Here is a 27,519-nt window from a genome sequence, read left to right on the forward strand (position 1 = left end):
TGGGATCCAAACTGGGTGGAGGCTGTAGGGGGCACACTCTCCAGGCTGGCACCCATCAGAACCTCACCCATCCCAGTTCTACCCCACCTCTAAGCCTTCACCCCCGGCTGTACTGTCCACTCTCCTATGCAGCTCCCCGCTCCCATTTCAGGAAGCAGCCTCCCTTCTGAGACTTTGGGGAGATAGGAAAGTCACAGCTTGAGCCCCCAAGGGACCTAGGCTGGGATTGAGGACTCTAACCCCTAGAGCTTCCCTTGGCCTAAAGACCAAAGCAAGGTGAAACCAGCCGGGGGATTAATATCCCTTTCTCCCACCTTCTCCAGCCTCCTAACAAGCGCCCATTTTCTACCCTGCCAGGTTCTTCCTTAAAACACGTGGCTTGGGACTTCCCTGGTGGTCCAGTCTTTAAGAATCTGGCTACCAATGCAGGGGGTGAGTTTAATCCCTGGTCAGGGAACTAAGATCTGACATGCTGTGGGGCAACTAAGCCCAGGTGCCGCAATGAAAGATCTAGCATGCCACGAGGAAGATCCTGCGTGCCATAACTGGGACCCAACGTAGCCAAATTAACAAATAAATATTTAAAAAACAAAACAAAACAAAAAAACACTTGGCTTGGTAGCTCTTTGCTAGGCCTTCTGGCTGCTACAGTTGCCTCTGGGGCTGGGGTTGGCCAGCAAGAAGAGAGGGGAGGTTACCAGGGACATTCCCAGGGCCCTAGGCGACAGGGGCAGGGGAAAACTGGGTCTATCTGATGAGCCTAAAAGGTGACATTGGCTCAAGATCACACAGCACTCCACACACAGCAGCCTGGAAAGGGGATTTGAGGTCAGACTTCTCTCCAGAAGCAAGAAACCCCCCCATTCTTCTAATATGTTTATCATTCATACAACAGTCACCATACTGTTGCTAGGAACTGGGGGCATGGCCGTGTCAGGCAGACTGTCTTCAAGTTGTTCGGGCCTCATTGATCTCCCCTAGCAATGGGGAACTCACTACTCATTCTTGAGTCCTAGCACTGCACAAGTTCAGCTGGCAGGAGACACCCAAAGCGCCTTGCTGCCTTCCTGGAAGCCATGGGGGAGAGGGTGGGGCCCAGGCTGGGAGGGCATAGACCTCCGTCTCTGCAAAGCCACATCTTCCTGCGGCCCAGAATGTGTGTGCCCAGGAACGGCTGAGCTACTAGGCCACCTGCTCAAACCCAACCTGGGTTGACAGGCCCTTCCTTCAAAGGCTGGCTCCGTCCCTCTGTGCTACTTTATTGCCCAGCTAATGATGGTGATTAGGCCGACAGGTGCCGCCTGCCTCCCGTCTCTGCCCTACCGCCTGCTGTGGAAGGTGATTTCTAAGCACCTGGGGAAGCCTGCCCTGTGTTCTGCCAGGGCACCCACCATAGCTGCCCCCTCACCCCTCAGGCCACTTTTTGTCTACCTCCTTCCCTGAGAAGGCAGGCCCAGTCCTCATCCCCCTGGGGCTGCTGTGTGACCTCAGTGCACATCTGGCTCTCTCTGAGCAGGACTGAGGGGGAATCAGACAGGTATGAAGGGGAGCTGAGAACAGTTGGAGGGCATGTGTCCCCTAGGAAGCACGCCCATCTGTTCCCCAGCCAGGGCTGGACCATGGGTACCCAACCAGGGTCTCAAAGAAAGTCCTAGTTTGCAGAGGGTCCTCCCCCTTGGGGACCCACTGCATTGTGGGTAAGCCCCTGGAGGAGTCTCACCGTTCTGGGGCCAGCCCGCTCCCAGTCGGGGTGGGGGCTGTTGCCTGGGGCCTTGGTGGTGTCCTAGTGTGGGTCTGGGTGGGAGCTGTGATTTATGACTGTGCTTCATGAGTGAGGAATGCCAGCCTGGGGGACTGGGGTGGGGGCGGGGCCCCTCTCCTGACACTCTTCACTCTGTTGGATGTCTGGCATGTCCTGTCAGCATCCCCTGTCCCCTGGGGACAGCAGTGTTCCCCCTGACCCCACGCAGCAGCCTCCTCCCATCCGTGCCTCCCCTCAACCCTGAACTCCCCAGCTCCAGCCCAGGGGGAAATCCAGAATGAAATCCTTTTTGGTTTTCTCTCTTCACAACTCAGCTCCCAATTTTATTGGGCATGAGGGAAAAAAAATCTATTTTTTTTTCCTCTGGCTGCACAAGAAGGGAACTGGACAAGACGCTTGGAAACTTCCATCTAGGTGACCTTCCAGCCAGGAAGGGGTGTTGAGCTCCCAGCATGGATGAAGGAGGTGGTAACATCCTTCCCCACCCCCACCCTACCTTGCCAGATAATGAAAACTCTGGAATTCATGAAGGCAGAGTTGGGGAAGGGAGGTTGGGAGGCAGAATGATCCAGAGTGGGGTCCGGTCCTGGACTCGGAAGGCCATGGCGGGCTTTGAACCCGTTCCTGTGAGCCTCACGTGTATGCGTCCTGCTGCAGGTTGCCATTTTGGGTGCGGGTCCAGCTTTCTGGGCCCCTAGCATGGGTCAGCCTGCCTCCCCTGGTCTGGAGGGACTGGTTTTTCCAGCTGGTGGAGGGGTCGGTGAGGAGTTGGCAGGGGCAGAGGATTTTATGGAAATGCCCAGGGAGTGCTCTGGGAACCGGGAGGCTGCTTTTCTCTAAGACACGCAGGGACTGGCAGCTCCCAATTAGCCAGGCCGGGTGATGTCAGTGCTGCTCTCCTGGGTGGCTGCGCCCACTCCGATTGGCCTTGGCAGAGGTTTCTGGCCATTACCTTCTCCCTTGGGTGGGAAGGGTGCCAAGGGGGCCGCCATCCAGGATAGATGCCAGGTCCCCTCCCAGCGTATTCCCCAACCTGGGGCCTGAACCACGTTTGGGGACCTAGCCCTGGAAAGTGCCATAAAAAAACCAACCACACACTCTACAGCAAAACTTTAATGGGGCAGATATTTGAACCCTCCCCCAAACCTGAGAGGCTGGGGAGAACTCAGTATGTTGGGCTGGTCCCAGAGACTGTTGCCATGACAACCGCTGGTAGGCTTTGCTGCCCAGGCGGCTCTAACCCTGAGTTTCAATAAATAGAGGACAAAGGGGTCTGGTCGCCCACCAAGCTGGGGAGACAAAGACCTGGAGTGCCAGACAGAACACGTTATCATGTCTGTGACCTCACACGGGACACGGTCAAGTGTACACACCTCGGATCATGTGCACACACACAATCCCCCCTTGCCAAATAGCCTCATATGACACACCGTCTTTACACACACACGCATGTACATACACACACTTTCCTCAGACACATAGGACTGAGCTCACATACCTCTTCCTTGCAGACACACATGAGGTTAGATACACATGTGCCTTTCAAAGTTTGGCTTGGAGCCTGGTGTCCCCTCCCAGCTCACAGGAGTAGGAACGAGGTGGGTCTTTCTGGCTTGGGCCAGATTATCCCTCGGACTAGGGGCTAGATGTTGTGACATTTGCCTGGCTGACCCCGCAGAGGCCTGTGGTGTTGGACTGGGCCCAGGAGGGGAAGTTGTTCAGGTCGAACATGGGGATGCTCCAGCTGTTGATGGCCAGCGTGATGACGAGAACCCCGATGATGTTGAGCATGAATCCGGCTCGGGCCTGGGGTGAGGACAGCCAATCGGAATGTGTGGGTGCTGAGCTGGGCCAGCACCTATCCCTTAGGTATTCACATGTGCCTGGAGCTCTCTCACTAGCAAAACTCTCCCTGGGAAGTCCTCCTTTGAGTCTAACCTGCAGCACAAGGTGACGTCCCTACCACTGACTTTGCTGCCAGTGCTGACAGGGGTAAGGGGAGCTCCCAGGGTCCTGGGTCTTATTCTCTCTGAGTCCATCTCCCGGGTGTGGGTGCCTGGCCTCTCGGTGTCCTTACAATTCCTCACCCCTCCTCTCCCTCTCAGTGGCCTAGGGCTGGCAGGGCCTGGAGACCCTCAAGTGGGGACCATGCCCTCCCCTGCCCCCGTCACCCACCCCAGCAGGGTCCACCATCAACTCCAAGGATCTCAGATGCTTTAAACTACTCTGTGGCCCACCAAGGTGGAAAGACAGAGCGGCGCATGCTGAGGCATTCGAGACCCCTGCCACTCACCATGTCTGTCACTCTGAGGCCTCCGAAAGAGAAGGCGATGGCATTGGGCGGGGTGGCCACAGGCAGCATGAAGGCCAGGGAACTGGCAAGGGTGCAGGGGAGCATGACGTAGAGAGGGTGGATGCAGATGGCCTGCGACTGGAGGGGGAGGCCGTGGGGCAGAGCTGGTCTCAGCCCCCTTCCCAGAGGGGAAGGCTTGACCCCCAATTCTCCTTCCCTCTCCTTCCCACCCCCACCCCAATACACATTCTGGCCATGAGCCCACCACTTCTGCCAGAGGGCACTGGGCGACCTGGGAAGGGCCCCTTGACCTCTCTGGAGGGGATAAGCGTGCGGCCCTGCCCAGTGGGGCGTGGGAAGGGGAGGGACTCATAAAACGGATCTCAAAGGGGCTCAGGGTGCCGTCATCAAAGGCTGCGGGAACGCGCCTGGGGAAGCAGGGGCTAGGGACGCTCCAGGAAGCAATTTCACACCGTCACCTCAGGAACAACCAGAACCAGAGCTGGGCCAGGGATGTGGGGTGGGGCCACCAGTGAGCCCCATCAGGATACTCCAGGGGTGACGCCACCAGGGATGGAGTGAGTCAGGGGCCAGAAGGCCTTGGGGCCCAAGGTTACTGAAGAGCCTGGGGAAGGGTGGAGGCTCGGGGGTCCTTTCTCAGAAGTGAGAGGAGGGCAGACGGTTGCTCTGACCCTGGCTGGGATGGGCAACAGGGCTCCCTGGAGGAGGTGTGTCTGCCGGGCCAAGCTCACCATGGAGGCCAGGATGGGCAGGAAGAGTGTGGTGGTGGCCACGTTGCTGGTGCACTCAGTGAAGATGGCAATCAGGAGGCAGATGATAAAGGCGATGGCAGCAGGCGGCACACTCTCTAGTGGGGTCAGCTTATCCCCCAGCCACTTTGACAGGCCCGATTCCTGCGGGCAGAGGAGGGTGGTGGGTGAGAAGCTGGGCCGCCTGGGCTTCCAGAGTCCCCAGCTGAGGCTCTGGGGCGGGTCCTGCTCTTGCCCACACCTCTCTAGAGTCTTCAGAGTCAAGGGCAGCTTGGGAGGGAACGAAGAGACCCAGCTGAAACCAAAGTCTCCCTCTCCTGCTTTTTTAAAAAATCAATCAATCAATTAGTTAATTTTGGTTCTGCTGGGTCTGTGTTGCTGCACAGACTTTTCTCTAGTCGTGGCAAGGGGTGCTACTGTCTAGGTGAGATGCACAGGCTTCTCATTGCAGAAGCTTCTCTTGTTGCAGCGCGTGGGCGTCAGTAGCTGTGGCTCCTGGGCTCCAGAGCACAGACTCAGTAGTTATGGCACACGGGCTCCACAGCATGTGGGATCTTCCTGGAGCAGGGATTGAACCCATGTCTCCTGCATTGGCAGGTGGATTCTTTACCACTGAGCCACCAGAGAAGCCCCCTTTCTTCCTCTTGAAGGACAGTTGGATGTGGGGAGAAAGAGATGGGTAGCAAAGAGAAGGGGTCAAAGGGCTTTCTTGGGAAACGTGGGGCTTGGGGGGAGAAAAGACCTTTGACCCCACTGACTCCTGTTCTCCTGACCTCTCTTCTGGGGGTCCCTGGCCAACTTTAGCCCTCTCCCTGCCCCCACCAGCCCGGCAGGTTGGCAAAGAAGGGACCTTGCTCCTGGCAAGGAGGGAGAGGGGGAAGGGCCCTGGTAGAAGCTGGGAACAGGCCGGCAGGGGGACAGGGACAGTCACAGGGTCAGAAGAGCTCCTGTAATGCCAGACTATAAACCCCAGGGAGCTGGGACTTTATTTTATACACCACTGCCCACTTAGCACTCAACTCCCATTACAGAGCTTGGCACAGTCAGTGAGTGCTTGATGGTTGAACTAACCAATCCCCGACCCAGGGAAGCTCCTGTCTATGCAGTGAATGAGCTTAGCCAGAATCCCGAGGCTTAGGGGTGCAGGTTCATGATTCCCCTCTTGGATGGAGGCTCTGCAGAATGACGGCCCAGTCCCCAGAGCGTGGCTGGGTATGATCATGGCACCCCCTGGTGGCTTCAGCCAACAAACTGCATCAACCCAATGCCTTCTGTCTACTCCCTGGTGTTAAAGCTGAGGTATTCTCTGTCCGGCAGCGGGTGAGGGAAGGGCCTGGGCGGTCCTGAGTACACTCCCTGCTCACCAGAAATTCCTGCCTTTTCTTTGGCTTTGAGAACCTGACTGGGGAGAGGTCCCTGTGGCCTGTGTTTTGTCTCCCTCCCTTAGGGCTCTTACCTGTCTCTCCAGCTGCTGCAAAGTCTCTGCCCACCAGGGGGCTCCCACGTGGGGGGTCAGGGCTGCCCGGGGTGGGAGAGAAGCAGGGCCCCTGTTTCCCTGTCACAGGGTCTCCCACCAATGGGGCTGGGGAGGGGGTGGGGTCTCTCACCTCACTGCCCTTGGCCAGGGCAAAGCCACCACCCAGAAGGATCACGATATTCCAAGGCATTTTCTTTTTTACTATATCCCAGGTGAGGAGGGCAGGAGGGGCCTTCAGCTTCCCTGGGTGTCCTACTCCCCAAGCAGAAGAAGGTGGGTCACCAGGCGCCAACAGGCTTTCCCTCCCCTCCCCGCCCCGGGGGACTCTCCAAGCGGTCTTGATCAGAGCTTAATGCATGGGAGAGAGGGCCCCTCAGTTCTGCCACATCTTGGCTTTGCCCTTGAGTCCCTGTGCCCTTGGCAAGTCAGCCCAGCTTCTCTGGGCTTTGTCTACTCCTGCCGAGTATGGTGGGAGGGAGGCTGAGTGCCAGAAGGCAGGGTTTGCCCAGAGGCCCTTCCCTGCCCCAGGCCAGGTGCTTACCTGGTTTCTGAGTCAGCCCTGGGATCTTGGAGGGCACGATGAACATAATTACAGCGATTAAGATGGCTACTGTCCCATCGGATGTCATGCTGTGGGTGGGGCAGGGAGGGCAGGTTTAGAGGCTCAAGGCTACTCAGGGTCATGAGGGGGATGGGGGCTGGAGAGGAACCCCTTCCCTAGACGTGCCATCCTCCCTCCTGTTCTGAGTTGGGGGCCCTGCTTCCTTCCCTCCTCCCAGAAGTATTCCTCCTCCCCACAATCCTCACCTCTTCCCAGTGTCATCGGAAAAAGCCAGGTTACCCCAGCCCATGAAAAAGCCTGGCTCCCGAGTGAACCAGAGCACCACCAACAAGACAAAGAGGAAGGTGACAGCCTTTTCCGCGAAGCTTATGGGGCCCAGCAGCTTGTGCTCTCTCCGGATGACTTCGAAAGCTGCTTGCTCCTGATTCCTGCTCTGTTCCCCCAAGCCAAAGTTCTTCCGGAAGCTGCAGGTGGGGGGTGGGGACAGCTTGTGAGGGCCCCGACACCAGGCAGGGGAGCAAGGGGCTCTGAGTGCCTGAGGTTTTGTTTCTTTTTGATTGTTGTTGTTTTGGCCTAGCCAAACTGCTTGTGGGATTAGTTCCCCGACCAGGGATTGAACCTGGGCCACAGAAGTTAAAGCTCGAGTCTCAACCACTGGACCACCAGGGAACTCCCAGGAGTGCCTGTGTCTTAAAGGCTGAGACATGCAAAGGCCTCCTTAGGGTTACTACACTAAGACCTTGATGCCCCCAACGTTCTGGAAGAAAAGCAGAAGACTCTGGTTTACAAACTCTATTCATAAAGAAGGCTGAGCACCGAAGAATTGATGCTTTCTAAGTGTGGTGTTGAAGAAGACTTTTGAGAGTCTCTTGGCCTGCAAGATCAAACCAGTCGATCCGAAAGGAAATCAGTCCCAAATATTCATTGTGAGGACTGATGCTGAAGCTGAAGCTCCAATACTTTGGCTACCTGATGCCAAGAGCTGACTCATTGGAAAAGACCCTGATGCTGGGAAAGACTGAAGGCAGGAGGAGAAGGGGACGACAGAGAATAAGATGGTTGAATGGCATCACCGACTCAATGGACATGAGTGCAAGCTCTGGGAGATGGTGACAGACAGGTAAGCCCAGCGTGCTGCAGTCCGTGGGGTTGCAAAGAGTTGGATGTGACTGAGTGATTGAACAAACAACTGGTTTGTCAGGGCTCTTATTTAGCAGAGGGGCTGGTAGGGGGTGGGGTTTCCCTGTACTTGGCCCTGCTCCATCTGTCTCACTGACCCCTCCATGCTTCCAGGAGTTTTCTTGTGCTGAGCTTTCCCTTGCTCAGAGTGAGAAGGCCCCAGAAGCCTGGACCCTGTGCTTCCTTCGGGCCCTGACTCATCACTCTTTTCCTCCAATAACCTTTCAGGAAATCCTCCCCTCCCTCTCCTACCACTTCTGGGCACCCTCTGCCAGCCTGAGCCCCACCCACACTGTCCGAAGAAGCACAGGGGTCTGCAACCTGCTCCACATGCACTGGTTTAACTCACGTTGATGTTTAACTCTTTGCTTGGGCAAATCTCAGCTCCCCTGCTGGACTGTGAGTTCCTTGAGGGCAAAAATCATGTTTCACACATCTTTAAATCCTTTATGGTGCTTGGCACTGTGCTGGTCTCTTTGACTAACACCGCTTTGTATCAGCCCCAACCTCAACCCAATTTCCCTACACCTGCACAAGCAATGTTATAGCAACAATTAACCTCCAATTAAAATAAATAAATTTATTATTTTTTTTTTTTTAAAAAGAGAGACAAGCAAAAAAACTTTCAGTGACCACCCCCTGCCTGGGTAGGAAGGACAAATAACAACTTATATCACAGTAACACTCATACCACCACTCCTAGGTTGGACTCATAGCAGACATCATTAATCAATCCCAGACTCAATTCCTACTGAGCCCCAGCAAGGTCTCACGTGATTTTCAACTTGGAGCTCTAGTGACAAGGGCTGGAAGTCAGAATAAAACCTCCTTACTACTCTTGGCCTCAAGAACAAGGTGGCACATAAGATTCCTCTATAATCTCTCCCTGCCTTCTTCTCCAGATTTCTATCCTGATACTCCTTTTTTAAAAATAATTACATTTTTTCTTTTGCAATGAATATTTTTTCTTTTGTGGTTAAAAAAAATATATTTTTTGGCTGCATCTGGTCTTAGTTGCAGGGTGTGGGCTTCCCTCTGGTTGTGGTGGGCAGGCTGCCCAGCGGCATGTGGGGCCTCAGTTCCCTGACCAGGGACGGAACCTGCGTCCCCTACATTGGAAGGCAGATTCTTAACCACTGTACCATCACTGAAGCCCCCTGATTCTCCTTTTTTTTTGCTCTTTATGTTTCACCCTCACAGAACTGGAGTTTCCCCAAACCCAGCATGTTCTCTCTTGCCTCTTTGTACAAGCTATTCCTGACACTGAATGCCTTTGCTTCGTCTTCTACCTGGCTGACTTCTAACTCAGCAAGATTCAGATCAGGTGTCGTCTCTGCCAGGGGCCTTCTGGAGCCTCTGCTCTCCCGGGCTGTATTCCCACAGCACCTAGGCTTCTGTCTGTCACTGCCCCCACCTTGTCATCACCCATTAGATGGTTAGCTCCAAGGACAAGGCCTGTGCCTAGTGCTTGCAGTGTTTTCAGGACCAGGCACATAGTAGGAGCACAAGCGTCAGCACTTTTGTAACTGACCAAGCTCATAGCGTACGCGCCTTCGGCACCTGCGAGAGGACTCTGGATCGTTATGGAGTGGGACCTGGCCTGGGCACCAGGAGATCTGGTTTTCTATCCCAGCACTGACATGTCTAGCTATGGACCTCGAACCTCAGTTTGCTTATCTCATAGATGGGATAATACTCTCCAATCATTCCCTCCAATGGGGGACCAAGGGCACAGAAGGGCCTTGGGAGGGAGAGGTTTTCTCACTGAGATGGTAATTATGTCCTTTCCCAAAAGGCTACCTGGGTACCCAACTAGGCGCTCCCAACGGGTAAGGGCAGGCACCTGGGCATCTCTTCCCCTTTCTGCCACTTACTCGAATCCTAAGAAGAGGATCTGTAGCCACACCCAGGAAAGCAGCAGTAAGATGATCATGGCAGGGAAGGCAAAGCCAAACCAGGAGGCGAAGTTCACCACGTTGCCATTTCGGGGGAAGATCCTGAAGGGGAATAAGGGCCACTGTGTGGCATTGCCCGGTGACAAGCCAGTTCCCTTTGTCCCCCAGTCAGAATGCAGACCCTCTCCCCCTCAATCACTCACGAGTTGACCTGGCCTTGCAGCACCAGGTTGGGGGTGGTGCCGGTCAGGGTGGCGATGCCCCCGATGCTGGCCGAGTAGCACACACACAGGCTCAGGCCCTGGCTGAAGCGGAGCTGCTCCTTGTTCTGCTGTGTCTTGGACTCTGAAGGAGTCGGTGGAGCAGGGCAATCCTGCTTTTTGTCTGGGAACAAGGGAGAGCTGGGGTTGGGAGTGGGTGCAGGGCCAGATTCGGGGAGCATGGCAGGAGCTCCATGGCCTCTGGGGCGCCTTGTCACTTAGCAGCCTAGACCCGGGCTTGAGGGAGGGCTGAGGCTGCCCCCAGGTCTGGAAGGGCAGGCACTCCCTGGGGTCTCAGGATGGAGTGACCCTTGGATACCACCTGGCCCAACCTCTCTTGGGAGAGGGAAACTGAGACCCAGAGACGGGAAGAAGATTATCCAAACTGCACAGGAAGAATGGAGCCCGGACCCCTGACGGCCCACCCAGGCTCCTGCTCTCGGCCTGCCAGGGTTATCTAGCATCTCGGTTTGCCTAGGACAGAGGAATTCCCAGCCTGTGGGACTTTTCATTTCAAAACCAGGAAAAATCTCAGCCCACCAGGACAAGCTGGTCACTGAACTTCTTGCTTCCCTCTTCTGTCCCAAAAGTTGCCAAGATATGGGTTTCCCTGATGGTCCAGTGATTAAGACTGTCCTCCAATGCAGGGGGTGTGTAGGATCGATCCCCAGTCAGAGAACTAAGGTCCCACATGCCATGGCGGTGTGGCCAAACATTAAAAAAAAAATCGGTGCTCAGATGACCCCTCCTATCATGAACATCATCTCAGACCCTCCCCAAGAGGGGTTTGGGGCAGGGCCTGGCCTCACCTTTCTCATCAAGCTTGGTCTCTTCCTTCTGTTCCTGGAGCTCAAAGGCGGGGTTGTTCCTGCCCTCCTCAACATCCCTGTCTGTGGGCATCTTGTGCAGCTGCTCCAGAACAGCGTGGGCTATGGGCACCATCATGGCGGTGGTGGCCGTGTTGCTGATCCACATGGACAAGAAGGCCGTCACCAACATGAAGCCCAGGATCAGCCTAGCGATGGACAGACCCACACACTGGTGTTCTAGCATTCCTGCAGGGACTGGCGGCCCAGAACGCCCGTACCCCAGGCCCTCCCATCTTGGTCTGTGGGGACTCACAGGGCAGGCCGCACCCCGATGATGAGGAGCATGCGGAGGGCGATGCGTTTGTGCAGATTCCAGTTCTCCACGGCGAGGGCCACCATCATCCCCCCAATGAATAGGATGTTGGTATCTTTCAGGTACTCAAGGCTGACCTGGAGGTGGGGACAGGGCTTACGGGGTGCCAACACTGCTCTGTCTGTCAACAGAGAGAGGTTGGTTCCCTGGGCTCTTGGACCCAAATGGAAATGGTCTTTGGATCCCCCACTGTTGAATATTAAGCAGTTTCCTCTCTTTCTGATTAACCCGTTCTCCCGTCAGCAATGACTGAGAGATCGTCTAGCCTGAATTCTTCCATGCTTCAAACCACTGACTAGGAGAATTTAATGCTGTTTCAGAAGCTAAAGTCGTGGTTCTCTGTGATCCCTGGGTCAGCATCATTGCACCAGCCTGGAACTTGCTAGAAATGAAATGCTTAGACCCTGCCCCAGATCTATGAAATCAGAAACTCTGGAGTGGTGCCCAGAAAAATCTTTGTTTAACTGGCCCTGCAGGCAATCGTGGTGCATGCTCAAGTTTCAGAACCACCGAACTAGAAGGAGACAGGCTCTTTGGCTGGCTATCAAGCCCCCTTTCCCTCCCTAGTCTAGGCCTAATTGCTTCCACTTTGAATTAACTCTTGACACCAACTGTGCCCCTGACATTTCTAGAATGCCTTCTTCCTGGTCTTCTGGCTGACTCCTCCCTCTGTGCTCCCCGACCTGCCAGGCAGAGGCAGGGACCCGTCTTCCATGCGCTCTGCCTCTGATGAGGTTTCTTCCGTCATCACCATCCTAGGGCAGACCCCTCCATCCTTGGGAGCACGTCCTCCTGTGAATGGAGAGGCTTACCGTGGAAGCAGTCATTATGCCCATCATGGGGAACATGATGACGGGGAGGAAGGCAGTGATGGCCAGCGGTAGTGCCTCAGTGCACCAGAGCAGCGCCATGAGGATGATGGTGTAGGCGCAACAGGCTTCCTGCAGGCAGGAGGGGAACAGCAAGCTATCGGAGGGGGCAGGCCTGTATCTCAAAATCACATCACCTCCTGTCCCCAGAGGAAACAGACCATTTGTAACAGTGCAGGGAGACCCTGTAAAACCCACAGTCCTTGATTCCCAAACCCAGGTCTCATTCAAAAATGGAGATAGGGACCTCCCTGGCAGTCCAGTGGTTAAGAATCTGTGCCTCTACTGCAGGGGGTGCAGATTCAATCCCTGGTTAGGGAACTAAGATCCTTCATGCTGTGCAGTGTGGCCAAAACAAAAGTAAAAATGGAAATAGAAGCAAAACACTCACCTCCTTGTATTTAGCCCTGGGGAGTCTAGACATTATAATCCAGCTGTTGGATATAATCCTATCCCCTTGGGGATTGCAGGGGGCTTGGATGAGGATTCTTAGATGAGATGGGGGGCTCATCTCAATGAAACTGGAGCCTAGGAATTGTGGAGCACCGCCTGGAGGTCTGACCTTCCCTCCTTTATCAAGAGTCTATAAGAATACATCTATTTGTATGATGCTTAAATAGTAATTGTTCCTTCTGCTAGCAGGTGAGTTCCATGAGAACAGAGTCAGTTTTGCAGTATCTGGATCCTCAGAGTTCAGGACCCAGGACGCTTCAGAGCAAATCTTTTCTGAATGATTCACTAATCATTTGAAAGTTTTGGGAATGGCATGAGTCTCCTTCCAAGTGATCCCGGCATGACCACAGCATTGCACAACTCCATGAGGTGTCATTCACATTTCTAGAATATGTCTTCCCTGGTGGTCCAGTAGCTAAGACTCCAAGTTCCCAATGCAGGGGGCCCAGGTGCTATCCCTGGTTGAGGAACTAGATTCCACATGCCAGAACCCAGAGTTCACATACTGCAACCTAGAGTTCACATGCCGCAATGGAAAGATCGGGACGTGTCAGTAAAGACCCCGAACACATCAATGAGGCTCTGGTGGGCTGCAACTAAGACCCAGAGCAGCCAAATGAGTAAATAAACATTAAAAAAAATAGAATATCTGAAAAGTTCCACCATCCCTGTGTTGTATGGAGAATTGTGGAGTAAACCCTGAGTCATGGCTTTGTGAGTCTTGGGGCACCAGAGGCCCCCCCTTTCCCTCAGGAAGCTCCCAAAGCTAGGAAAGCCTGACCTCAGGCCTGGTAGGGGACCTAGAGCAGGAAGTTGGCCAACCAAGACGTCAGGGGCCCACCCACCTTTACGGGGCCTCTCCGCAGGCTAGGGGAGGGAGGACAGGCAGGGGAATCATTAGCCAGAAGGAAGCCTCCAGGAGGGGTACTTGGATCCAAGCCTCCTCAGGGGCACCTGCTCACTCTTTGTTTGCCAAAGGAAGGGCTGCCTGCTCGGACAAAGCAGTCGAGGGGCCCCTCCTCTCTTACCTGTCTCAGCGCCCTGCCCCTCTTGCCCTCTCCACCTGGTATGGGCTGGGCTCCTCCATTATACCTCAGGCCCTTAGTACCCTGAGGTTGGAAGGAGGGTCTCAGGGAGAGGAAGCTGCTGTTTACTGAATAACTTTTAGGAGCTGGGCGTTTTCAAGTTCGTAGTTAGAGCCACTTTTGAACTGTGGTATTGGAAAAGACTCTTGAGAGCCCCTTGGACTGCAAGCAGATCAAACCAGTCCATCCTAAAGGAAATCAGTCCTCAATATTCATTGGAGGGACTGATGCTGAGGCAGAAGCTCCAATACTTTGGCCACCTGATGGGAAGAGACAACTCATTGGAAAAGACCTTGATGCTGGAAAAGATAGAAGGCAGGAGGAGAAGGGGGTGACAGAGGATGAGATGGTTGGATGGCATCACCGACTCAAGAGACATGAGTCTGAGCAAGCTCCAGGAGACAGTGAAGGACAGGGAAGCCTGGCATACTGCAGTCCATGGGGTTGCAAAGAGTTAGACACGACTGAGCGACTGAACAACAGCAAGTTATAGCCATGGGTGAGTGTGGTGGTCTCATGTTATAGAGGACCTTCAGGGGGTATGTGGCTTGCTCACGGTCACAGAACCAGGGAGGGGCAGAGCCAGGTGGAAACCTAGGCAAGGTATCCAGGATTGCACAATTCCCAGAGCAATCCCCGAGGAATTGTATCAGTGGCAGGCGCAGGTGGTGTGGCACGTAGCCTGCCTAGCCAAGTGTCTCTGATGCCAGGCTCACTTTCTCTCCATGAAACATCCACCACTTTTCTCCTCCGGACATGAAAGTGGCACAGTGGGTGGGGAATGCCTTGATCCTTGATCAGAGACTTACACCTCTTCCTCCCCTAGCCGGAGTCTGCTGAAATCACTGTTTCTTCAACCATTTCCTCAGTTACAGTGATGTCATGGCCTGTTACCCATCCTCCCCCACAGGCTACGGGCAGGCCAGCTCCTCTGGACCCTATTGTGGCCCCCACCCCCTAGAATTCTCCAGCCAGAGACAAGGATGGGAGCTGGGATGATTGATTCTGCTGATTCAAGAAGATAGCTTTGCAAAAAACAACAGCATAAGTATCGTTGAGGTCTGCTCCATGGACATCATGCTCTCCACACTTCAGGTGGTTCCTAATCACTTTTAGTTGCTCTGTGATTTAGAAATGGCTATTGTTCTCATTTCACAGATGAAGAAATAAAGGTGTCAATAAATTAAATATTTCAAAGTCACACAAATCAGTGAAGAATCCAGACTGTCTGGTTCTTCAGCCCCAGGGTTTTGCCTTCTACCTTGAGCTTGATGCCTTGCAGGTAGGGGGTGTCCTTCAGTCTCAAGCTTGCTGTGGCTAGCAGGATGAATGGGCATGAGTTAGAGCTCGGGATCCAAACAGAACCATTTTCGCTGGGGCCTGCCACTTCCCATTGCCTGGCTCTGGGCAAATTCCTTCAATTCCAGGTCCCCATTTGCACCCTCCAAAGGGACTGTGAGCACCAGTGTGTCGAATCTATAGCTCCTGTATGCCTTTACAACTTTCCGGCATCCCTCTCCGTATCTCTCTGTCTCTGGGTCAAAACCAAAACCAGTTTCAGAGTTCCATTTGGAAGTCTTCCCTGGCTCTGGTGGCTCTGGACCTGCGTTCCCTTCCCGCCCTCCCGGGCAGTCAGTCCAGCTGTAGCATAACCCACTGACCTGCTCTTCCTGGATCATGGGGCTCTTAACTTGGGCGTGGAATGCCAAGGGTCCACGAAGCTGGGTGGGAAAACTATTTCATCTTTTAGCTAACATCTAACTAAGGTTATGAACACAGGCAACAAAACTGTATAGCTGGGTTGGTTTTTTTTTTGGCCGTACCTCTAGGCTTGAAGGATCTTAGTTCCCCCACCAGGGATTGACCCGGGGCCCATAGTAGTGAAAGCTCACTGAGTCCTAACTACTGGACAGCCAGAGAATTCCCAAAACCAGACAACTGTTGATGGTACTAATGACAATTTAGTCAAGGATATTTGACTGTGGTTGTCAGTTGTTAGGGACCTGCAGAGATCAGTGGCTACAGTGATCTCAAAAATGCATCTCAAAATATTGTTTACATCCATCTCTATCTTGAAACTGTGGTAGTAATTATATCAACACTGGATCTTATTTAATGCTTTAATAAGGAAACATTTATATTTCTGAACTGCAATTAACTTTTTATACTTTTATAACCATGTTCCAAAATGGTTGGTTTCCTTCTCCATCCCATACATTTTATTTTGTGCATTTCAAAGCAATATTCTGAGAACGGCCCAGAGTCTTCACCAGACAGTTAGTGACATTCATGGCTCAGAAATGAGAACAGAACCCAGGGGATCCTTTCTCTTTGGTCCCTCAATGTGTCTGATTCCAAGGTCTACATTCCCCCACATTAGAAGTGAGTAGTTGGGGGACTTCCCTGATGGTCCAATGATTGAGAATTCACCTCCCAAAGCAGGGGACATGGGTTCCATCCCTGGTTGGGGAAATAAGATCTCACATGCTGTGGGGCAACTAAGCCTGCGCCCTGCAACTACAAAGCCCATGTGCTCTAGAGCCTGTGCTTCAAAACTAGAGAAAGCCTGTGTGCCACAACAAAGACCCAGGGCAATAAGAAGAAGAAAAAAAAAAGTGGCCTCCTAGGCCACCTTATACCCTCTGCCTTGCTGCCATCTCTATATATCTTGGGCTGACCAAGCTCAGATGGTGGCCTATGGCATGGGACCCAACTGTCTTACTCCTCAACCTGCTGCACTGCTCAACTCCACAGGTTTCAGGTATATATTCCCTTTTTTTTTTTTTTTAACACCCTAAGTCCCCCTACCTCTTCTGCATAGCACTCATTACAATCTGTACTTAAACATTTGCTTTCACAAATTTCTTATGATGAATATCCATCTTTGCCATCAGATTGTACTCTCTAGGGAGCAGGGTCTGGATCTGTTTGTGCTCATACCAGCAGGGTGTCTAGCACCTCTATGGAGTTGACACTGGATGAGTGAGTGGATGAATATTAGGCACTGGGGCACAGACATGATTCAGGCCTGGCTCCAGCCCTCAGGGAGTCTGAGTGCCCTATGTGGGCTGGTTCATAGTCATGGCGGATTGCCTGCCTGGCAAAACCAACGGCGAGCAGATGAGATAAATGCTCAGATGGCTTCCAGACCCCAAGGCTGGCAGCTTGCTTCTTTTGTGATAGGAAACAAAAGTCAGAGGTCAGAAAACCTGAGTGCCCAGGCCCAGCTTTGTGGCTGCATGTCCTTGGGCAAGCTATTTAACATCTCTCAGCTTTGGGGTTTTTTTTTTTTTTAATAAGAAATATTGAACATTTCCAACTGTATACACATTGCTCTCTTTTATGAAGTGTCCTTATCTACAAATAGGAATAAGAGAAACACCCACTTTGCTGGGTTATTATGAGGATGTAGGATTTGACTATGTAGGTTTCAGCTGTAAAGAGCTGTGGATGACAATGAGCAGGCAGTCTGGGTTAAACTTGGCAGAGAAATGTGCTCCTGGGCTGCTGGGGAACCAGGGTGGATGCATGAGGTACAAATAAAGATGCTGGTGCCAGGGAATCTAGGGCAGACTCTGGACCCTGGGTGTGGACAGGGTGGAGACCTGAGGGCATCATGGCCTTTACCCATTACTGGCACAGAGCAGCCTAGGGCAAAAATGTCCACAATCTCAAAGATGTTACATCTTATTCCTCCTGGTGATTGAAGGTTAACCCAAGGGCAGGCTACTGCCACTGCTCCTCTGCCCTGGCAAGTAGGGATGCTGCGGGCAGGGAGCACTACTGGGTCTAGGGAGTGAGGTGAGGTCCTGGGTGGCAGCCAGCACCATTGTAAAGGGGATACCAAAGAGAGGGGTTCCAGAGAAGGGGCCCCTTCTCTGAGCCTCCTTCCGTCTGGGCTGAGGAAGGCTTCCAGAGAGAGCAAACTGAGTGGGTGCTGAAGGATGAATAGGAGTTTGGTGGGTGGGAGAAAAGTGTCAGCATGAGGGAGTAAGCATAGAGGGACAGAATGAAGCATAAACGATCAAATACATTCTTGTGGGGGAAGGGATGGAATGCTCAGGAAGAGTCTCATTTGCCCTGAGAGGAATATAGGACTTTGTCTGGAAGACAAAGGTAAAATGGGGAGATCCTTGGAGGACTGAAAACAGAGAGAATGATGTGGTCAGGTTGCTGTGTCTATTAAAAGATTACATGGAGGCTACATATGTGATTTTTAAAAATGTCTGTATTTGTATACACATAGGAAAATCTCTGATTTGAGAATTCTTACCCTGTTTTTGTACCAGGATCCCATTGGCAGCCTGATGAAGCCTTCCAGCCAGAATAATGTTTTAAAATACATTAAATAAAGTGCACACAAAGGATCACAAAGGAAACCACTTATATTGAAATACAGTTATTAAAATATGAAAAATGGGCAAGATAGTAACATAATGTGACTCTTAACTAGTAAGCTCTTCACTGGCTGGTAGCTACTGTAATTTGAAAATCATGATGAACATCAACAGTATGTCAAGGTCCTGGCAATAGCTCTCATACGATATGAAAATATCTGTGATTCCTGTGGGTGGCAAAGTCAAAAATATTGTTCATCCTATGGTGGCTTGTTGTCTACATTCATCACAGAAGAAAATGCTTCATTCTTTCATGCTGTTGGACTTTGTACAATGTGCACGTATCACCTAATTAAATAAATCAATTGCCTCAAGATAAAAATAGGGGGCTTACACCTGCAACGGTGTGGCAGATGGATCGGCAGCCATGGAAGCTGGGAGTTGACAGGTGGCCAGGCTGGGCTGTCCAGTGGGGAGATGACAGGCGCGCAGAGAAGGTCACGGCAGTGTAGATGGACAGGGAGGACAGACTCCAGAGATATTAGGAGGTGGAAGGCAGAGGGTCTGGGTGATGGCTGCTGGGTTAGGTGGGAGGAGAAAACTCTAGGTGCCTTTCCTGGGTGTCTAGAGGCACGGTGATCCTGAGGAGAGGAGCCATGTGGCAGGACTTGGGGAAGGAAGTACAGATTGGTGTGTATGTGTGTGTGTGTGTGTGTGTTATATTCCAGGAATAATAGGCCCATCCAAATGCCTAATACTTTTGAGAGACTAAACATAAGAGGCAACAGTGGCCAGTCCTTAGGCAAACATAAGTCCTTCAGTCTCTGCAGCCACAGTCCTGTAGCCAAACCACAATCTCCATAGCAACTGGCCCCCACAAGGCAGGATTTGCTCAATGACTTGCCAGTCTCTTTAATTTTGCAGCCCACCACTTGCTACCACCACTTCCAGCTCAGGACCAACCAGTGAAAGCCAAACTTGCTCTCCAAACAGAGAGGACACCCTGCTTCCAGTTAGCCTTCCTGCAATGTCCCCCTAACAGCACCCTCCAGTCAGGGCACACCTGAAGCCTTACCTCTCTCCACTCTAAAGCATCCCCACCTCTTGCCTTTGAGGCTCTGCCAGAAGCAGGCAATGGAGGCTGACTACCTTCTCTCCTCTGCCTGATCTCATTTGGCTGATCTTTGTTTATTTCCGCGCCTTCATGTGAATGCATTTGTTGCATCATCTTCTGCTTTAAGAGGCCAAAGGGAAGAACAATGGGTCTGGGTGTCAGAGACTACAAAAGTGGGGGCAAGAGTCCTGACATCAGAGTTTGGGCCAGGGCCAGAGCCGCTTGTGTCCACTCAAGAGCAAACCAGCAGGTAAGAGATGAAGAGAAGCGAAGCGTTCCCACACTCCTCCGTGCATCTGATCCCCACAACAGCCCTGGGCAGCGCTGTTGGATTCTGTTCAGGAAACTGTTCTGCTAAAGTCTCTCTGGTTTTCCCATGCCTGACCTTCTTTTAGCAGGTGCTGGAAGTGCGGACATGATTCGGTAATCTGGGGGCAAAGTTCGAATTGGGGAACCTTCTATCTCTTCCCTAGGAATCGCCCTGGCTTTGGAGGCTGGCTCCTACTCTCACGACCTTCAGAGGTCACAAACCTGACTCCGCACAGTCCAGTGCCGATCAGGGACCACACTTCATGGCCCTCGGGGACATGCCTTGCCTTCCTGTTTCACTGGTGGGAACACCAAGGTCTTCATGAATAGAAGAAGTCATCTATGGGCATAAGTCAGGTATCCACACAGTGCCCAAAACACCTTTGTGTTTCCATGTTGTTGCTTAGTCACTAAGTTGTACTCTTTGCGACACCATGGACTGTAAACTCGTCAGGCTCCTCTGTCCACGGGATTCTCCAGGCAAGAACACTGGAGTGGGTTGTCATTTCCTTCTCCAGGGGATCTTCCTGACCCAGGGATCAAACCCATTTTTCCTGCTTGGCAGGTGGATTCTTTATCTCTGAGACACCTAGGGAGCCCCGTTGTGTTTCCTAGGGGTGTGGAATTCAGACAAGGGGCAGAAGGGACAGGAAATCATTGTTTGCCTAGCCCTGCGTGCCAGGCAGTCTACCCACGCAGGTCATCTCGTTTAGTTGAGACAGTAGCCTCTTAGAGGTGAGAGGCTTGATTAAGTCACATGGCTGCTCATGCTACCAAGTGGATTTGGACCCACATCTATCTGGCTCCAAAAACCCCTGATTTGTTCCTGGACTCTGCCATCTCAACCAAGATCCAGGAAATCTCAAAAGATAGAAGCAGGTCCCAGAACCGAGGTCCAAATTCTTCGCAGTTTTCAGGCCCACCATACTGGTCCATCTTTGGGGTTCAGGAATAGCTGGCAGTGAGGGTATTTTGGGCCTCCCCAGTGGCTCAGTGGTAAAGAGTCCACCTTGCAATCCAGGAGCCTCAGAAAATGTGGATCCCTTGGAGGAGGGAATGGTAACCCACTCCAGTATTCTAGCCTGGAGAATCCCATAGACAGAGGAGCCTGGCAGGCAAAAGTTGATAGGGTCACAAAGAGTTGGATATGACTGAAGCGACTTAGCACCTGTGCAAGGGTATTTTAGTCACACAGGACTTAAAGTGCACATGCTTCCACATACCTACTACTCTTGTATCCTAAGAGTAAGAAATCCTAAAAACAAAAAATCCAAAAGGACTTCGCTGGTGGTCGAGGGGTTAAGACTCCATGCTTTCACTGTAGAGGGTGCAGGTTCCATCCCTGGTTCTGGAAGTTCCATATGCTGAGCAGTGTGGCCCAAAACAACAATAACAACAAAAATAAGCAAACAAACAAAACTGCAGAGCAAGAAATCCTGCCCTCTATCCTTACTGTAAATACAGTCTGGATTTCAGCTAAGCTCTGTCCTGGCAAACACGGTACTACAGGGAGACGGTTTTCATGAGTGGTTCTGTTGGATCTTGGGAGATATTTGCATTTTCAACTCTAACTTGGTTGGATGGCATCATCGACTCAATGGACATGAGTCGGAGCAAACTCTAGGAGATAGTGAAGGACAGGGAAGCCTGGCGTGCTGCAGTCCATGGGGTCGCAGAGAGTTGGACACAACTGAGGGACTGAACAACAACCACTCTAACTTGCTGCCTTTTTGACCTCCGAGCAAATATTTATCCCTCCTGACCCTCAGCATAAAATCCTCAGTCCTTCCCTGGGCCGTGCAGGGCTGACCTTGGCTGACCTCTCCCCGCTGCTCTAAGGTCATCTGTTCACTCGGGTCTCCATGCCGTGCTGGCTTTATTTCCTTGCCAGGCTTGCCCCTGGCCTTGGGCCTTTCACTGTGGGTTCTGCCTAGACAGCTCTTGGCCCAGAGCTGGGCTTGGCTGGCTCGTACTTGCCAGTCAGGTCCTAAGGTAAATGTCAGCACCCCAGTAGGCTTTCTCTGATCACCCTGTCTAGAGCAGCTCCTCCCCAAGCCAGAGTCACAGCCTGCTATATGCTTTGCATTGTGTGGACAGTATGTGCTTTTTGTGTGTCTTTCTACCCCACCCCTACCCCCAGGATCACAGGTTCCATGAATCTTACTTTCCACCCCACTGCACCTAAACAGTAACTGTTATGTGACATTTTTCCTGATGAGTGAATGAATAGATGTAAGGTTTCCGGCACATCATTCTTAGGTATCTGCTTGCAGGGTTGGGGGAGCACTGAGATATCAGACCCCACTGTCCCCCGACCACTAGGAACTCCCCTGCCAGTGGGTGACGGGAATTTCTAGGATTCTGTTACTAATTCTTCAAACACACTTACTATTTCGAGCCGGCATGACTTTGCTCCTAGCATTCTCGTCACCTGGCCTGCCCTCCACTAATGCTTCTCACTGTTGAAATCTCACTCCGCCTTCAAGGCCCAACTCAGATCCTCCCTCACCTCAGCTGCAGGCTTCTGGCTATAGTCTGGGTGGCAGGAACACATGGTCCTCTAGACTGAAAGCGACTTGAAGACAGAACATCTATGTTTCTTTTCAGTAACCCCTAGCACAGAGCAAGAACTCCACAGACATCCTAGACTGAATGACGGTGGAAGGATTGATTGATGGCTGGACATCATTTTGAACATGAGGTAGACCGTTCAAGAGGTGACTCACCAGGGGACCACTCTGCATCCCTAGACAGCCTCGGCCAAGGCCAGATTCCAGTCCAGATTTTGCCTTTTTTCTAGCTGAGACTTGTGGAAAATTCCTTTACCACTCGGGATTTACATGTCTGTAAAATGGAGATGGAAGTAGTAACCTCATAGTAACTCAGAGATGATTGTGAGAAATAAGTGGGTTAGTGCTTTGAAGTGCTTGGCATAATGACCAGCACATAAAAAATACTCAAGAAATGTCAACAAGTATTATATGGACACAGGTGTGAGCTGAGTTTTTTCTGAGCCTCCTCCTCCCCACTTCAGGGGCCAGGGGTGTGGAGGTAAGCTTGGAATTCACTGCAGAGAGCAGGGACTCAGCTGGAATTGAGGACAGGGCTGTCTCTACCCACATTCACTTGTTCACTCAGTCATTTGACAAGTATTTGTTAAGCACCTACTATGTGCCAGGTGCTGGGGATTCTGCATGGAAAAAGGCAAAGTCCCTGCCTTCACGGAGGTTACATTCTAAAGGAGGGGAATCAGAGAATAAGTGGGAAGTAAAGGAACACATCATTTCAGAGAGTGAAAGCCCTTTCAATAACAGGTTTTTTAAAAATGAATGATTGGGACTGCTCAGAGAAGTTTTTTTCTGGGTGGATTTCAGTGGACACCTAGAGAAGGAAGCCTCTGGGAGAAGAATATTCCAGGCAGGAAGATGAGCAATTTGAGGAGCAGAGAGAAAGCTAGGGAGGCTGCAGTGCTAAGTTGCTTTAGTCGTTCCTGACTCTTTGTGATCCCGCCAGGCTCCCCTGTACATGGGATTCGTCAGGCAAGAATATTGGCATGGGTTGCCATTTCCTACTCCTGGGGATCTTCCCCACCCAGGGATCAAACCTGTCTCTTATGTCTCCTGCATTGGCAGGCAGGTTCTTTACCACTAGCGCCACCTGGGAAGCCAGGCTGGAGAAGGGCAAATAAGAACAAGGATACAGGAAAGGAGAGGAAGGGGTCTGCCAGGGGTGGAGCCCTGGGGACTCGTGGCCTCCCTGACAGCTTGGATTTTAGGTTTGACAGGAACCCTATGTGGGGTTTTAAGCAGGGTAGTGACATGAGCTTATGGTTTGGAAAAGACCATCCTGGCATTTGAGTGAAGAATGATCTGGGGGCATAGAAAACAGTCTTGTGGTTGCCGAGGGGGTGGTGGGGGTGGGGGAGAAATGGATGGAGAGTTTGGGACTAGCAGATGCAAAAAGTATTATGTAGAGAACGGATAAACAACAATGCCCCACTGTATAGCACAGGCAACTGTATGCAATATCCTGTGATAAATGATAATGGAAAAGAATATGAAAAAAATACATATGTACAATTGAATCACTTCGTTGTACAGCAGAAATTAACACAATATTGTAAATCAACTATTGTTGTTGCTTAGTTACTAAGTCGTGTCCAACTCTTTTGTGACCCCCTGGGCTTTATCCATGGGATTTCCCAGGCAAGAATACTGGAGTGGGCTGCCATTTCCTTCTCCAGGGGATCTTCCCAACCCAGGGTTGAACCTGTGTTTCCTGCTTGGCAGGCAGATTCTTTACCACTGAGCCACCTGAGAAGCCCCAAATCAAATATGCTTCAACTAGAAAAAAAAAAAAAAGAATGGTCTGGGGACGGGTAGGGATGGGAGAGAAACGCTGGTGGACTGGACCAGAGTGGAGGCAGTGAAAAGTGATTCCATTCAGTGTATTTTGGGGAGATTGAGTCAACAGGATCTGCTGGTGCTTGTGGAAGTGAAGGAAAGAGAGGCACCAGGAATGGCTCTCAGGCAGACGTTGAGCCTTCTCTTGATACGTAAGATCAAAAAGAGAGTCAGCTGAGAGAGACGAGGGATCAGGATTGTGTTTTGCGTATGCCAAAGGCATTCTGTGTAAAAAGGAAGGGTTCGGCGGGGGGAGGTATCCCGTGTTAGTTGGGTAATGCAAGTTTGGAATTTAGAGCTGGATTTACCGATTGGGGAATCATCAGAGCAGAGGTGCTTTTAACGGCAGGAGGAAACAGAAGGTCACCTAGGGCAGGAGTGACGATAGAGAGAAGGAGCAGGGAAAGTGGTCAAGGGAAGAGGAAGCTCAGGAGAAGCCAAAAGAAGATAGCACAGCAAAGAGGAGGGAACCGGCCGTGACAGATGCTGCTGGGTGGTTGAGGAAGGTGAGCGGGGACCAAGGGTTCCGGGACACGGATGCTGACGGGGACGGGACGAGAGCCCTCTAGGTAGGAAGAGCCTTCGGGAGCGGAGCTGTCTGAGCTGAGAGGGGCAGTGTAGACAGTCTCAGAGGCTTTCTGTTGTGAGAAAGCAGAGAAAGTGAGCATGCGTGCAGGGACTGTAGGTTTGAAGGAGACTTTGTTTTTTTAATGAGACTCGTATTAAGGCTTGTTTGTATGCTGATAGGCGAGATCAGGCAAACAGGGAAAAGCTGATGATGCAGGAGAGGAGAGGATAATTACAGGAGCAAAGTCCTTGAGAGGGACTGGTAGCCAGGGCCCCAGTGGAGGGGCTGGCCTCACAGTTTGGACATGGGGCAGTTCATCTGAGTCAGGACAGGGGAGGCAATGTCTGTAGGCAGGAAGCAGGAGGTAGGTGGGGTGCAGGCAACAGGTGGGATACAGCCCAGGGAAGACAGGGCCTCCTGACACATCCCACCCACACCAGGAAGTCTGGCTTCTTGTACTGACTCGGGCTTTCCTGAGTGATGGTGGGCAGGTTACCAAATCTTTCTGGGCTGTACTTTCCTGGGGAGTAACACGGGAATCACGGTTCCTGTCCATCCTTCCTTCTGGGGTTAACACACTTGGTTAACTCAGCCTGTTTGGAAGCCAATCTAATGGGTCCTTAGCATAGAGATGCCACTGGCTTTGGCCTGAGATTAGGGTCATCTCAAAGGTCAGCGGGGCCTTGTCACTGACCAGGAGCTGTGCCACTACTTCCCTGGTTCCTTATCCTTTTGGAGTACCTTGAATAAAAAGCCTGCCTCAGTTTCCCTCTCTGAGCAATTGGCTCAGTGGGCAGCTGGCAGGTGGCAGGGGAGTGGGTGTGGGATGGGGCCAAGTTCAGGGCCAGGATCGGTCTTAGCCTTCTGGAGGCAGACAGCACAGGCTTTGTAGCCAGGCCACACCCCCAGCCCTGCCACTATCTATGTGACTTGCCAGACACACATTTCCTGTGAAGCTTGGACTTCAAGGCCACCTCCTGGACCCTACTCTTCCCAAAGTCCTGTGTTAGTTTTAGATTCATAATTTTGTCTTCTTTTACTTACTAGATGATCCCCAAAGTATGTAATATCTGAGCTCCAGATAACAGGATCTGCCCTGGGATTTTGGGTGACCACTTTCCCCATCTGTAAAATGGGAGTCAGAACCGGCTTCATAAGACCGGGGAGAGGGTTACTGGGCGTGTGGTACAGGGCACGCAGCGGGGGCTCCAGTAAATGAAAGCCCAAGTTATGACTCCTGGTGTTTGTGTGGGGTGGGCAGGAAGCGGTAACATTTCCCCTCCATTCAAGGTGTGTGTCTACAGCGCCCACTGGCAGGATCGGCGTGTTCAATTAACTCCCACCCCTCCTCCGCAGGAGACTCAGCTCTTGGGATCACAGGTGAGCACCTTCACTTTCTGTTGGTACTCTTAAAAATTCACAACTGCCTGAGGCCAGTTTTCCTCTAATCCCCTTCTTTCACTCTCCAGCTGCTAGACCAGCTCATACTCTCCTGATCAACCCCATCTGCTTCTACCTGCACCTCCTTTATGGAGCTGGTTTTCTGCCTCCTAAGGCAGTAGATGTCAAGTGGACCTAAGCAATTCACATTGAGCTCCCACTATTGGATACCCAGCAAAAGCCGCTTTTGACTTCTTAACCCCTAAGACTCAGGAGGACCAGGAGGTGATAGCCTCATCTCCAGGCTAACAGGGATGAGTGGGCTTTCCTGGTCCTAAAGATGCCCCACCCCGGGGCAGATGGTCCCTCCCCTGCTCCCTTGGAGATTCCCCGTGCCCAGAATCCCGAGTCCTTACCTTGGTCGGCACGAGGATGGGCAGAGGCAGCAGGGAAATGGGTAGGAAGAATACGATCAGGTAGAAGCGATAGGCCCACAGGCCCTGCCAGCAGGTGGCCATGGTATGGGCCCACGAGGGCTGCCTGGTCACCCTCTGGATCCAGGGAACTGCAGGACGGACGGTGTAGCAGGTAGGCGGCTGGGCAGGCTTATATAAAGCCGCTGGAGTGTTAACCATTGACCCACCCTGGCAATCAGAGTGTTTTTGGAGTCCGGGAGGTGAGAGTAAGGAGGAGAGACCTGCAGGAAGTATAAAGATCAGAAAGACTTTGCAAAGAAAGGGAGGAGGGCAAGATCAGGGAATAAAAGGCTTCAGGTTCTTTCGAGAAGTTAAGCCCAGACTTAACTCTTTCTGTGCATGGAGGCTATGAAGGGCTGCAGCCAGAGGAGCTGGAGAGGGGAGGGTGTCTGGGAAGCCCCGGCACCCACAGGTCAAGACCCAGAGCGCCCTCCCCAGCTCCTCTCTCCACCTACTCCTGCAAAACTGAGTTCTCTGAGCTGTTTACATGGGGCCCGTGGTGGGGCGGCCCTTCCTCCAGAAACGCCCTGCCCTCTGGGGGTTTCCAGTCTAGGATTGAGGAAGGGCTGGAGTAAGCCCTTCTCTTTCCAGGTATCCAGGAGACTGTCAGAGCCACTGGACTGACCATCTCATGTTCACTGTGTGCTGTTGATGCAATGACTTAATTTTGAAACAGCTGCTGGCTTGTTAATGTATCTTCCCAGGTGGTGCTAGTGGTAAAGAAGTCGCTTGTCAAGGCAGAAGATGCAAGAGACTCAGTTTGATTCCTGGGTTGGGAAGATCCCCTGGAGGAGGATCCCACTGCAGTATTCTTGCCTGGAGAATCCCATGGACAGAGGAGCCTGGTGGGCTACAGTCCATGGGGTTGCAAAGAGTTGGACACATCTGATGTGACTTGGCAGGAATTTACGCATGCACAGGTATACAGCAAAGGTTCACTCTTATAGATTCTTCCTGGCCCCCCATCCCCACCCCAAACTCCCATGGAACACCCTCAAAATTTTTTCATGTTTTGGAAACACATTTAATCTCTCCATTTATCCATCCATCCACCAAACACATATTTGGCCCTGGTTATATCTTCAGCCTTGTACTAAGCGTTAAGGATGCAGAGAGATTAAAGTGCTGCTGGTAGGGACCTTCCT

The 27,519-nt window shown here is 52.1% G+C and overlaps 1 protein-coding gene across 1 annotated transcript; it reads right to left on the bottom strand.

The window, feature by feature from the left end:
* Positions 1–2,863: 2,863 nt before the first annotated feature.
* Positions 2,864–26,615, bottom strand: SLC13A2 (solute carrier family 13 member 2). The gene is made up of 12 exons (XM_040243937.1): positions 26,315–26,615; positions 12,193–12,321; positions 11,321–11,457; positions 11,008–11,213; positions 10,142–10,322; positions 9,918–10,040; positions 7,110–7,328; positions 6,844–6,932; positions 6,433–6,554; positions 4,808–4,969; positions 4,056–4,193; positions 2,864–3,568 (listed from the first exon to the last, which is right to left on the bottom strand). The coding sequence occupies exons 1-12, from the start codon at positions 26,531–26,533 to the stop codon at positions 3,398–3,400; spliced, it is 1,896 nt and encodes a 631-aa protein (XP_040099871.1). The 5' UTR covers positions 26,534–26,615; the 3' UTR covers positions 2,864–3,397.
* Positions 26,616–27,519: the final 904 nt, after the last annotated feature.

This window comes from Oryx dammah, unplaced genomic scaffold (assembly GCF_014754425.2).
Source record: "Oryx dammah isolate SB20612 unplaced genomic scaffold, SCBI_Odam_1.1 HiC_scaffold_8, whole genome shotgun sequence".
NCBI lineage: Eukaryota > Metazoa > Chordata > Mammalia > Artiodactyla > Bovidae > Oryx > Oryx dammah.

Bases quoted from the DNA above. Each gene is read 5' to 3' on its own strand.
- SLC13A2 (XM_040243937.1), bottom strand. From the start codon at position 26,533: ATGGTTAACACTCCAGCGGCTTTATATAAGCCTGCCCAGCCGCCTACC. The intron at 4,970-6,432 runs GTGAGAGACCCC...CTCTGCCCGCAG, and splicing joins CCCTGGCCAAGGGCAGTGAG to GAATCGGGCCTGTCAAAGTG. The intron at 4,194-4,807 runs GTGAGCTTGGCC...CTCCCCCTCCAG, and splicing joins TGCCCATCCTGGCCTCCATG to TCGCAGGCCATCTGCATCCA.